The following is a 14,226-nucleotide window of genomic DNA, read 5'->3' as shown; positions in this document are numbered from 1 at the left end:
AAAAATAGATATTTGGCTTTCTTTTTTACAGCATTGTACAAACTAAACACCACTGTGTTGAAAGCATACATGTACTTAGCAGGGTTCAAGAGGAGATGAAAGGTGGTGTCATTAGCCTTTTTCCCCTGAAATTATATCATTAAAAAAAAATAGGGACATAGTATATCCTGCTGCATTATAAATTGAAATATCGGGCCAGGCGTGGTGGCTCCCCTTATAATCCCAGCACTTTGGGAGGCCGAGGCGGGTGGATCACCTGAGGTCAGGAATTCCAGACCAGCCTGATCAACATGGTAAAACCCTGTGTCTACTAAACACACAAAAATTAGCCTGGTGTGGTGGCAGGCACCTAAAATCCCAGCTACTTCGGAGGCTGAAGCAAGAGAATCACTTGAACCCGGGAGGTAGAGGTTGCAGTGAGCTGAGATCGCACCACTGCACTCCAGCCTGGGTAACAGAGAGAGACTCTGCCTCAATCAATCAATCAATCAATAGAAATATCACATAAATCTAAATATTAAGAAATAATGCAAAGCAAATTAGTTGCATAATTTAGAACAAAGCACAAAGGTAAAAGTGTTTTATACATATGATGACACTGTTGTGATTCAGTGTGTCAAGTCCCTGTAAAATTCCTTTATTACATCAATACCGTTTTAATATGAACCTGTAAATCACATTTAGTGGCTGTAGAAAAACCTTTTGGCACAGCAACATGTGGCAGTGTAGGTAAACATTAGCTGAAGGTAATACGCAGACATCGCTGTAATGGGTTCTGATTACTAATGAGCATTACCTCAGCTTTCTGTAAAAACAGAACAAATGAGAACACTCAGAGAACTGAAAAATGGTTCTTCCTTTCAGAATGAGGGCTTGTCACCCACTCCCATGACTTTCCATACCATGTGTTGGCAAGTGTCTGACACCCAGGTCGACCTGCTCTTTCAGTCCAAATCCACATTGCACTGGGTTTGTAGGAAAATACTGTATCATTGATAACATAAATTAAATATGATGGACACCAAGCTGCCATTCTTCCTTCACTTCTACCCTTTATCACAGTGGTTATTGTCACCTTATTAGAGTCTGTGAGAAAAGAACCGCAAAGTCATTCTCACCTCCTGGCAATCAGCTACAGACTCACCCTGCACCTCCTGAATCTTCTGTTTCCATTGCAAAGACACAGCCAAAGCCTTGGGTCAGACTTCAGTCATCTCTCACCCGGAGTGCCAGTTGCCACCTTATCACAGTGCCCTACATGCCAGGGACAGTTTGATGAGGATCAATCTGAAAGTCCACATTCAAATAGGGCTTCGGCGGAAACCCAAGCCCCCCACCACACACATACATCTTGAACCAGTTTCTGTTTTGTAAGTTTGTGCTTTTGTCATGCCACTGTCAAATTAATTGAAAAATGATGCCTAAACAAAGATATTTGCTGAATAAAATTAGGTTTATGCTACTTTCAAGCAAACTTCAAACTTTATTATATTATTCTTAAATTTGTTGCCTCCCCAAGAGTTTGTTCTAATTCTGTAAGTTTGGGCCTTCCTGTTGTGAAGTCACGCAGCGTTTTCCCAGAGAAGCCAAAGCTCTTCCTTTAGGAGTCTTGCCTTCTCCTATCCACAGCAAATATCAAACGCATCTGCCGTGAGGAGTCAGTGCAGCTGGCATGCCGTGGCTCTCTCTGTCCTTCTGCTCTGAGGGTGGCTTTTCTCTGTTTATCCCAAGGAAAAAGTATATACCAGTTTCTTGTTTAACCAATGTAAGAAAACATGACATATCTTTTTTTTTTTTTTTTGAGATGGAGTCTCGCTCTGTTGCCCAGGCTGGAGTGCAGTGGCACGATCTCGGCTCACTGCAAGCTCCGCCTCCCGGGTTCACGCCATTCTCCTGCCTCAGCCTCCTGAGTAGCTGGGACTACAGGCACCCGCCACCACGCCTGGCTAATTTTTTTGTACTTTTAGTAGAAACGGGGTTTCACCATGTTAGCCAGGATGGTCTCGATCTCCTGACCTCGTGATCTGCCGGCCTTGGCCTCCCAAAGTGCTGGGATTACAGGCGTGAGCCACTGCGCCCGGCCAGAAAACATTATATATCTAATAACATTTTGTCAAACTGCACTTAACCTTGTCTAGTTACTATTTCAGTGAGCCAGTTTATTTTTTTGTTTTGTTTTTAGTTTTTGGAGACAGGGACTTGCTCTACCATCCAGGCCTAGAGTGCGGTGGCACATTCACAGCTCACTGCAGCCTCGACCTCCCAGGCTCAAGAAATCCTCCCACCTCAGCCTCCTCCCAAGTAGCTGGGGCCACAGGCATGCACCACCATGCCTGACTAATTTTTTTTTTTTTTTTTGAGAGACGGGGTTGCCCAGGCTGGTCTCAAATTCCTGGGGTCAAGCAATCCTGCCTCAGCTTCCGAAACTGCTAGGATTACAGGCATGAGTCACCATGCCCAGCTGAGCCAGTTTAAACTTGCTGCATTACATGCATTAAAAACAAAAACACACACACAAAAAAACCCGGAACTTTTAAAAGGAAAAATTTAGCAGAAAGAAACTGATGTCATCACTTTGTGATTATTCCAGCCTCCCTCTCTTATCCGTGACCTCTGTGGCACTCAAGACGCCTGTCCATCCTGCCTTCCTCTCCAGCCTCCAAACCCTCTGCCTGGAAGCCAGACTCTGGCCAGACTTACTCACCGGGCCTTGACCACGCCACCTGGAATGAGTTCCTCACAGCTCTTTTCCAAAATCAGTCTTCTCCTTGGCATCTGCGTGGCTTGGGAGAGCATCCTTGGCTCTCTGTCATTGTCTAACAATCTTCAATAAGTAGTGTTCAGAAAGTGCCCCCCTGACCCATGTGCCCAGATGGGCTCTCCAAGTCTAAATGCTTCAAAATGGTACAGAACTAAATGTGTGAATTTATGATGGGGCATCATTTCTGGTCCTCCTCCTTCACACTTGCGTGGCCGCCCTTCCCATCTACTCTCCAATTTTCTTTCACGTTTCTGCTTTCTGAGAAGAAATAAGACTGATTTCTGGGATGGAGCATGAGAGAGACAGATGCAGAGAGAGAGAGACAAAGCGTGTTTCCGTGGGAGATGCCCACACACCTCACTTGGGAGCATCGGCAGTGTTGGTACCCACACAGGTGTGTTTTGACATCCAAGACTTGACCCTAATTCTTCTAGGAACCTGATGGGGAAAGAACCTTGCTGGGGGCCCCACATGGGCCAGGGGCAGCCAGGGCAGAGTTGGGCAGCTGCCTGAGAGTTCTCGGTGGAGAGGCCCGGAATATCCCGCAAGAACAAGTCTCCGTTAGTTCCAAGTGGAATGACAGCCCTTTCCCTGAGTTGAGAGCTAATACATGTGTTGCGGCAACAACAGCCCAAGCCAAAGACCACGCAGAGGCCAGGCGTGGTGGCTCACACCTGTAATCCTAGCACTTTGGGAGGCCAAGATCCATGTCTCATGAGCTCAGGAGTTCAAGACCAGCCTGGTCAACCTTGTCTCTACAAAAAAAAATTAAAAAAAAAAAGTAGCCAGGCATGGTGGTAGGTGCCTGTAGTCCCAGCTACTTGGGAGGCTGAGGTGGGAGGATCGCTTGAGCCCATGAGGTGGAGGCTGCATGAGTTGAGATCACACCACTGCACTCCAGCCTGGGTGACAATGTGAGACCCTGCCTCAAAAAAAAAAAAAAAAAAAGACCGGGTGGAGAGTATAGTGGATTAAATGGGCCCCTGCAAAAGATAGGACCATGGCTTAACCCACAGAACCTATGAACACGACCTTATTGGAAAAACAGTCTTTGCAGATGTAATTAAATTAAGGATCTTGTGATGAGATCATCCTGGATTATCTGGGTGGGCCCTAAGTCCAATGACAAGCGTCCTTGTAAGAGACAGAAGAGCACAAGACACAGAGAGAAAGCCTTGTGACTGGTATTAGGTAAAGGCCAAGTGACTGGTGTTAACAAAGCCACAAGCCAAGGGACAGAGGAGGCCACCAGCAGCTGGAAGAGACAAGGGAGTATTCTCCCCCATGGCCTTTGGAGAGAGTGTGGTCTTGCCGACAACTCAATTTTGGACTCTGGCCTCCAGAATTGTGATCAAATAAATGTCTGTTGTTTGAAGCCACCAACTCCATGCACTGTGTTACAGTACTCTAGGAAGCGCATATGGAGGACATCACTGGGAATCAGAGCTCTTAGCTTTGGGAGCTGAGACGGTGGTCAAGTCAGCAGAGAGAAAGCCCCAAACCCCCAGTACAGCCTCATCAGTTCCCCTGATGGGGGATGGAGGACACATTACCCAGCTTGTAGTGGGTAACCTTGACCTTAAACTACCCTAAAAAGAAAAGGAGCATTTATTCAAATGTAACTGAGCTTGAAAGGACTGAATGGAATTGATGTAGCAAGATAATGTTTCCAGCCCCCAACAGAAATGGAGGGATTGTGCACCAAATTCAATTCATTTGTAGAAAAACCAAGAAATTTCTTTTAGCTTTGCATAACTAATTTTATGTCTGTATATTTTCAGACATTGTATAGCTATACTACACGTCAGGGTTGCTCGGGGAGAATTAAATGAAAAAAAAAAGCTGCAATTTGTTGAGCTATTATTACATATGTAATATTTTACAAACGAGAGCACCGAAACTCACTGTGGGCTGGCAGTTGCCACGTGGCTCATAGCTGGCACAGCCTGTTTGCTACCTGAGCTCTCTGACTCCAAGCACAGTGCTCTCTTCTATGTCTGCTTAATTCAATGATAAACATCATTGCAGTGAGTGCAATATTGTATTTATGTATCTGACCAGGCAGTGCCTCACACATCCATGGAGTCCAGTCAACTGTTTGTCAAATTTAATAGAATAACATAGCCTTGCTGTCCTTAAGTAGCCTGCCCTCTGACCAGTTTGGGGGATATAATTAAGAATAAAATCTCCTGCCAATCCACGAAACCTCTCCTTAAAGGTAGAGGAGAGAGAGCCCAGTTTTATTATTGAAAAAGCACTAACGCAGGCTGCAATGCACATCACTGGCAATCTGCTAAAGAGATCACGGAGGCAGAAAATACCTCCCTCTTTTATATTACCGCTTTCCATACGTGTTCTCAAGATAGAAATAACTAGTCCTCAAGTAAGAAGACTTGACAGCACCACTTGTTAAATATAGTTTATCCTAAATTCACCTGGTAAGTGGGGTGGCCATCTGTGGGAGCTGATTGCCTTTATCCAAAGGAAAATTAAAACTTCTCATATTTCCGTGACAAGTAGGTAGGTTTACAACTTGGAGCCAGATGTCTAAACTCCCACCCTCTACGGAGAAGGGGAGATGGAGGCTCTGTCTTCCTTGATGTTTACATTACTTCAAGGAGACAGCCCTCAAGGAAAACATTCTTTTAGGTTGTAGAACTGGTGAGAAGCTTATTTGGCTCTTAAAAGTATTTATATACATCTCAAACAGAAAGGGAAAGAATTTACAATTCCAAGTCTTATAAAGGAAATGCTCTAAGAAAAGGGAGGCGAACAGGATCCCTTCCGACCCCCCTTTTTTTAGATTCGTGTTTGCACTTTCACTAGAGAGAGAGGAAACATGATTAAATTAGGACACAGAACAATGCCTGCTCCTGTGCCCAGGGGTGAGAGAAGGGGTATAAGATATCCCCTCCTGCAGAAGGAAACCAGCAGGTGAACATCTCAGAATTCGGGGTGAGAAATCAAGACAAGGGAAGGTAGACTCTGCCTCTGGTATTACTTTCTGTCATCAAGGTATTGGGAAATGGGCTGAACATGGAGCAAAATTTAAAATGTCCAGTTTGGAATCATGTCTAGTTCAGAATAAGCCTGATGCCCAGTTACCAGTGGTGTACCAGTCATGGTGATGTTAATAAAAACCCTCTGGTCTAGATCGTTCTGTATCTTCTTCAAGTTATGATAAGACTCCAAAGGGCATGGCTGTTGAAAAGAAGGGTGCTGGCATTTGTCCCAAGCCAAGCATATCCCATCATAATTTAATCATGTTGATATACTCATTAAAATTGAAAAAGAGCTAGCCATTAACTTCTGCATAATAACTTCTCTAGCACTGGCTGAATTATCTCAACTTTCTGACCTTCATGCTTAACCACCTAATATTAACAAATGGAAATAATTCATTAAGAAGAAAACTGAAAAGAAAAATATAAGTTAGAAATGAAAAAGATGATCAAGTGAATGTGGGACTTTAAAAAATTCAAAGTTGAAGAGGGACTACAGCGTAAAATATTTTTAAAAATTATACTATTTTGTTGTTTTATTTTATTTACCTGTTCTAAAAGAAGCATACATTTAAAAAAAACTGAGAAAATCATAACATTTTTTAAAAGAGGAAAAAATGTATTACTCCAATACACAAAAGCAAGTACCATTAATATTTCTAAAGTACCTCCTTTGAGCATTTTCTCTATTACTCCGTTATATGCATAGTTGAGCTTCTACCATATATATATATATATATATATATATATACTCGTATTTACTATTATAATGTGTTTTCAACACCATAAAAATTCACCAGTGTATTAGTTATCTATTGCTATGTAATAAATTACCCACACATTAGAAGCCTACCAGGAAGTAGACGTTTATTATCTCAATTAGTTTCTTAAGGTTGGGAATCTGAGACAGGCTTAGCTGAGTGTTTCTAGTTCAAAGTGTCATGAGGTTGCAGTTGAGGTGTTGTCTACAGCTGCAGTCACCTTGAAGTTTTACTAGGGCTGGAGTGCCTCTTTCCAAGATGGGTCACTCCAGTGGCTGTTGGCAGGAGGCCTCAGTTCCTCACCACATGGACCTCTCCAGAGGGCTGCTTCAGCATCCTCACAACATAGCACCTGCTTCCACAGAGCAGGTGATGTAGGAGAGACCAAGGGTAAAGACACAGTGTATTTTATTGCCTAGCCTCATAAGTCACACACAATCATTTCTGCAACCTGCTCATGACACAGGCCAGCCATATTCAATCTGGAAGGGAACTACACAAAGGCATGAACCAGGAGTCTAGAACAACTCTGGAGGCCATCTTGAAGAGTAGCTACCACAATGGGAATTTGTAATGGCTGCATGTATCTTATCACATAAATCTCTATAACTGTATTGACTATTCATGCAAAATTGGATGTTATTTCTAATATTTCCTTATTACAAATAACCCTCTAATAAGCACCTGTGTATATTAAGCTTTTCATCAATAGTTCAGATCACTTTTTTAGAGTATTATCACAGAAGTGGGATTGTTGAGTTCAGAAAAACCTTTTCCTTAATTTCCTTTTTAAGTAAGTTGGTTTCATAAAGCAAGTTAATATATTATTTCAATGAACGTATGCATTTTATTTCATGTATTTGTGATAAATACCTTGAAATACCTATGCAATGATTCATCACTGCATGTTTATTTTGCATTTAATGAATTATATACTCAATATATTTTAGGTAGCTATATTATACATATAATATTTTGATACTTATGGCATGTGGGTTTTTTCATTGTTATTTCACCATTTTATAGATCCTCCTGAGTTTGTTTGTTGCTGTCATTTTGGACAACTTAGAACTTGATGAAGACCTAAAGAAGCTTAAACAAGTAAGTAATGTGTGGGGGATTTTTTTTGAAAAGGACAAAAAACCAGGGGCAAACCATTTGCTTATAGGCAATATTAAAAATTTGAGCTTCAAAGTAAAAATAAAATGTAATAAGGCTATCCAAGGTGGTAAAATGGTGTTCTTTTAAGTTTAACTTTTATCTAATATTAACAAGGGAAACTTTCTATTACTCTATAAATATCCTAGGAATAGTTTTATTATTTTTGAATAAAAGTAAAATGGGCAGAGTATAGTTAATTGGATTTGGAGACTGTTCTCATTCTGCCATTAAATGAAGGTTGTTTGGAAATGAGATGCCTCAAGGCCAGATTTTGCATAATTATATGTAATAGTGTTTATCATCATCATAAAAATACTACAGTCAAGCTGCCTGGTCTCTAGACGCTAAAGGACAATTTAGTCTGGGTGCCCATAGTGAGTATAAGAAACAGAATAAATGATCAAATGTGGACCCAGTTATGTATGAAAACAGACGGGATGTCATCATGGTGAAAGTTATACCCCAAAAAATGAAACTAGAAATAGGTGAATGCTGTGTTCTTAATGGCAGGAGGATTACAGCTATAGTCAATCATTCCTATAGCTTCTGTTGCATGGAGGATATTTGGCTTGAATATTTGGCTCTATCAAAGAGTACAGACCCTTTGAGAAGAAGAGCTTGCAAGAGAGTGGGACAATGAGTGGAACGTTCTTGTATCACCCTCCCCAACACTGAGAGAATAGTTGAGATGTTAACTACCAAACTCTGCGCAACTGTTAGAATGTTATAATGTTGACAGAACTACACCTGTCATAATGTTAACAGAACCATGGCTCTCAAACTTTCCATTTGGAATTATAAGCAGGCCTTCCATATTCAGAATTTCCCAGAGCTCTCTATTTTTAACAAAGTGAAAAGTATAACCTATTTAAATTTTTTAGTTTTTTTTAATCTATCTCATGATCAGGTTAGGCATTTCATTTTATTACTCTTACCTTTAAAGCCTATGCTTTTAACAGATGGTATCAATAAGGGAAAAAAAACAGAACAAACAAACAAACAAAAATTGTTATGAAGATTCCTACTCGGAGCATACCAAGAAAGGTTTTGAGTTCTTTACCATCCTACAGCTACCCAGGCAAATAGGCATCTTCCCGGCTCTGCTAGAGATGATCTCTTCCCCATCTTTTCACTCTGTGGCAGCAGTGATAGGTTCTTCAAATGAGAATTGGGACATTCCTTTATGCCATCAATGAAAATACTTTATGTGGCTTCTAGTTGCAGAAAAAAATATCTAATACGTGAATTCAAGATTGAAAGTGACCAGCCATATAATTAGACATGATCAATAAAAATCTGCTGTTGTAGAACCACTTTAGTCCATGCTTTACAAATCTGGTATTGAGCTGTCGCTTTTCCTTCATGCCATGGTTATTATGCACAGATATGTACTATCCTCTGAGACGGTATGTTACAATGTGTATTCTATAGATAAAATTTAAAATATCCAATTTTTTTTAGCTAGTGCTACCGCCAGGTTCCATATGCTTTTAAATAACCATATAATTCCAGCCCTCATTTGTAAAATATTTTTTCTGCTGGAAAGCAACAAAATAAACTTGTATGTAGCAATTTTTTCAGGATTGTGAATTCAAACCTAAGGATACTTTGCAGTGTTCATTTTTTTCAACATTTTAACTTATTTATATATACACGTATATGCATAGCCTACTTAAATTTTTTGTCATCTTTATATCTAATGGTCACAATAGGCATTTCATATCTGACCCATAGTGAAGGAGCAACAATAAAAAGTCAGGACTTTAATTGGCATTGACATTTTTCCTGGGCTATAAAGTTTTAATAAACTATATGGCCCTTCACTTTGGGTAAATGTCATTATTTATAAAATGGCTTTTAATCACTTGCTAGATATTAGTGAAGCTTTGTGTTTCTGGAAATTCTGTATATCAGAACTGGTTATCCAATTGCACTAGCCTACAATTTGGACCATATACTCTGGGTATTTGGGCATTGAAAACTCCAATCATAACGCAGCAATTCCATTTTTGTTAGTACTTTTTACACTATTCTTTATTCATGGTTGGACTGAAACTATGTATCTATTAAATTCTTCTATTAATTTCATACTTGAAACTCGTTGAACCTGAAATTCATTATAGCAAATATTATTAAACTAAGTTAAAGTGTTCCTGGTTAACTTTCTCTCATTTTTGTATGATTATGTTTTGTTTCCACTAGTTTTTAACAACGGTGTCATTTTTTATGCCCCTGATTTTTCTTATTTTCAGTGATCTTGGCCTTTAAGGTAGGGCTCATTTGCATATTTTTAAGAACACACACATTCTTATGCATTCACTTTCATATACACATGTAGTAATGTGGATACCTGAAACTTTAGACTGTCTTTTACAGATTCTTTTAAAAAACAATAAAATTGTTACCCTAAATATTTGTTTCAATTGTCCATGTACAAATCCAGTCCTTAAGATTTAAACTTATATACTCTATTTTTACTATTCCCAGATAGAGAGTAGAGGAAATGTTCAAAAAAAGTATTTGATTTTCTTAATGTTTCAAGTTTCAGAAAGCGCTATGCATTCCAAATTCCATCTTTGCTCCGTTCAAACTTTTTGCTTCTTTTACCACGTCTGCCAGTCTATAGATTCTCATAGCTATGGTGACATTGGTTGAATTCTTGCTCAGTATCAAGTGTTTTATGTTTTCACTTATTTTTCAAAACCCCATTCAATGCAGGTGTTATTATTATGTCCATCTTACAGATGAGGAAACTAAGACACAGAGAGGTTAAGTAACTTGCTCAAGGTTACACAGCCAACAAATGTCAGAGCTAGAATTTGAACCTAGGCAATTTGGACCAAAAGCCCACACTCTTAACCTCTAAACTGTATTGATTCAAACTAAAGCTATATAAAGGCCAAACATGAGTCATGCATACTGGGGAGGACACTCATAGGACTATGAATTATTTGTTTATAAATAATGATGTTGTAGATAACAAAGGCATCCTCATATTCAAGTAACTGTTAGAATGAAGGACAGTTTCTGAAAATAGCAGTGAATGCAGCAACCCAATCGTTAAAACTATTCAGATTAGTTCTTTGTTTCCTCTCAAAACTCAGAGGATCTAATCAGAGCCACTGGAGTTACAGTCTTGCTGCGCGATGGCAAACGCCACTCAGGGTGCCACTTTGCAATGATCTTCTTGCAGCGATGATCCTCCTCAGATGCCTACATAACAGGCTTGCGGCATAGCAGCATTTTAGTGACTTTAATGTCTTTTATTATCGATATGTTTTTAACTGTGTTAATATGTAAAAGTTGGTTCATCGATTTTTTTCAAGAGTAATAAAAACCAGGGCCTGTTCCCTCTAAAATGGGGGTGCTGGCATGTTGCAGTGGCTCACGCCTGTAATCCCAGCACTTGGGGAGGCCAAGGTGGGCAGATCATGAGGTCAGGAGATCGAGACCATCCTGGCTAACACGGTGAAATCCTGTCTCTACTAAAATACAAAAAAACAAAAAAATTAGCCAGGCGTGGTGGCAGGCGCCTGTAGTCCCAGCTACTCGGGAGGCTGAGGCAGGAGAATGGCGTAAACCCGGGAGGCGGAGCTTGCAGTGAGCCGAGATGGCGCCACTGCACTCCAGCCTGGGCGACAGAGCGAGACTCCATCTCAAATAATAATAACAATAAATGGGGGTGTTAACATGCAACACTCAGTAGGGCTCAACAGAGGAAGAGGAAGCAGCCCTCGTACAGGGGAGAGGAGAGGCCGCCCTTAAGCTAAGGGTGTGAGATGGTGGTAGAAAGTGAGAAGGTACTAGTGAAGAAATTATAATGGAAAAGAAGGAAGAAGCGAAGTAGGAAAACATCAGATATGAAATAAAGAGTATGACTATAACTCAGGGATAAAGGTGCAGGAATGTGGCCAAATCCAGAGTTAGGAATGTGAGCAAGTCAGTGGCCAAAAGTCAAAGCCCACCAGGGCGTTCCCCTCAGAAGCTCCCTGAGGGCAGGCATGGGCTGCATGATAGATTGTCGGTGGGCCCGTGTTCTCCTGGAGGAGAAGCATGGCGCTGTATGTCTTTTCCCATTATTTTTCTATGCAACCTCCGTGTGCATCAGAGGTGGTTTCTAGCCAAGGACTGCTGAGCTCTAGGGGTCCTCATGAGAAGCTATGGTATGATTTTTAATACTTCAGGAAGCTGGAAGAGAATTGTGCATTCACTTAATATAAGCCCGCACCTGCTAAATAAAATGTCAAGTTTAATACTTTTAGCTGGAAACCTGAAAATTCTAAGTGGCAGCACTGTTTCCTTAATACTATAGTTCTGAAGTGTTTTCATATATAGTCTCCTTTAAGCAAATTTGTTTAAAGCTACAATGAATTTCTTACTGCTTAATCAAGGCATTTTGGCAGGAAAGAAGTTTGGGTTTTAGAATCCAGAGGAGAAAGTAAAAGGACTTTTTGCACAGAAATTTTGAGAGGCTCTGGTGTGTTTATTCCCATCACTGCCTCTCCAAGACATCACCAGTGTGTGCCGTGACGGTCACCTCTATGGCATTTCCTTTGTCACTTCCCACAATCATGTTCCAAAAACTCACCTCAATCATATAACCATATGAAATTCCTCTATTGCCTTCCCTGTGTGTTATACATAGGACAAAGCTGATTGCTAATAGCAATAGGGCAGCGTAATCTTTTCATAGCTGCCATCATTTACATGACCCACATATTGAATTACATAGAAACCATATTTCTCTTTTCAGCATCCCCAAAAGCCAATACAGAGACCTTGGAAAAAAATATATATGTGTGTGTGTGTATATATTATTACATATATGTAATATATGTAACATATATGTATATATCATACATTAAATACAAAAATATATTATAATTTTGTATTACATATATGTAATATCTATACATATATGTATATATTAAATATAAAGATTATATTTATAAGTATATGTAATACATGACATAAATTATATATAATGTGTGTAATATATGTAACATAGTATATAAAAATTATATTTTTTATATTTAGTATTTATACACACATATATATAAAACATTGTTTCTGCATGACATTTAAAAATTGGCTAAAAATGAGATTGTCTGTGAATGTGTGATTGTGGTGAGCTGAGGAGATTCCTGATAAATCAGTTGGTATAGAGGCTACAACAAAACCCTTGACCTAAAACTTCTCTGAACAGAAGAGTTGATGACTGTGAGGCTCAAGTGATGCAGGAATGACACTGGGGAATGTACACAGAGTTTTGCAAGGTTTGAATATGAAGAGAATTCTTGCAGCTTTAATGATTTTTGCAAATTCGGTGAAAGACAGATATAAAGGGTTTTCTTTTCAGCAGTATAAAATTCATTACGCTTTGAGGGAAGAAAAACCCACGGAAAAGCCTGAGGGGAGGAATCATCGAAAAGGGAAGTATAGGTAGTCTGTTTAGATTAAATTCAGAGCTGTGAAATTGAAAACTGTTTACCCAGCCCTGTATCCAGTCTCACTTGAATCCTGGTTCCAATTTAATGATGTTTGGTCTTTGCTAGAGTCCACTGCATAGTGTTGGATAGATATTATATATTAAGAAGCTTTCCTTTCTTATTGACTGTGACTTTTTTAAACAAAAACCATAAATACCTTATATTCTCTTTTGTTAAAGTATGAGCTCTAGGTGAATGTTTTTCTTTAGCCTTAAGCTGCATGATAGTTGATTTTATGTGTCAACTTGACTGGGCTAAGGGATGCCCAGATAGCTGGTAAAACATTGTTTCTGGGTGCATCTGTCGGGTGGTTCTGGAAAGATTTGCATTTGAATTGGTAGCCTGAGTAAAGCAGACCCCCTTCCCCAGTGTCGTTAAACCACTTCCAAAGCTTTGAGGTCCCAGATAGAACAACAAGGTGGAGGAAAGCTGAATTTGCTCTCTGTCTCATTGCCTGCACCATGTAAACAACCTTCTCCTGCCCTGAGGAATCCTGGTTCTTAGGCCTTCAAAATGTTGCCCTGGCTTCCAAAGGTCTCCAGCTTGAAGAGAGCAGATAGTGGGACTTATCATCAACCTCCATAATTACATGAGCCAATACCTTAAAATAAATACTGATGTATATTTTATTGGTCCTGTTTCTCTGGAGAATCTTGCCTAACACACCCTGAAGCTCTCATTTGCATCTCCATTTTGTCGCCTATATTGAGTTCATTCCAGATTGACGGCGGTAGCAAGGTGGCAGGGATACTGCTGGAAGATGCCATTCAGCTGAGCACTGGTTGCATCTCCTGATGTTAGTTGAATCTTCAATCTTCTCAGCATTTTGTCAGTCTCTCATGAATGAACTCAAACTAATGTAATTTTAAAAGACTGATATAACTGCTGCACGAGCAAATGCTATCTATTGAGAACTACCTTGTGTAGGCTACTTTATATTAAATTATCACATTTAATCCTAAATATTAAAGACGTGGCAACTAACATTCAGGGGAGTGAATTTCTCACCCAAGTCCACACAATTCATATGTGCCTGGGTCAGGGCCACAAAG

At 39.9% G+C, this 14,226-nt stretch overlaps 1 protein-coding gene across 7 annotated transcripts in view; it reads left to right on the top strand.

Moving 5' to 3' along the window:
- Positions 1-14,226, top strand: part of NALCN (sodium leak channel, non-selective) — a 363,332-nt gene that overhangs the window by 232,749 nt on the left and 116,357 nt on the right. For all 7 annotated transcript variants that reach the window (XM_031001413.3, XM_055359447.2, XM_055359450.2 and 4 more), the window contains exon 15: positions 7,551-7,625. In XM_031001413.3, coding sequence (XP_030857273.3) covers positions 7,551-7,625 — 75 coding nt within the window. The remainder of the gene's footprint in view (positions 1-7,550; positions 7,626-14,226) is intronic.

This window comes from Gorilla gorilla, chromosome 14 (genome assembly GCF_029281585.2).
Source record: "Gorilla gorilla gorilla isolate KB3781 chromosome 14, NHGRI_mGorGor1-v2.1_pri, whole genome shotgun sequence".
Classification (NCBI taxonomy): Eukaryota; Metazoa; Chordata; class Mammalia; order Primates; family Hominidae; genus Gorilla; species Gorilla gorilla.
Note: the sequence above shows the minus strand (reverse complement) of the source record. Positions and strands in the feature narration are given on the sequence as shown.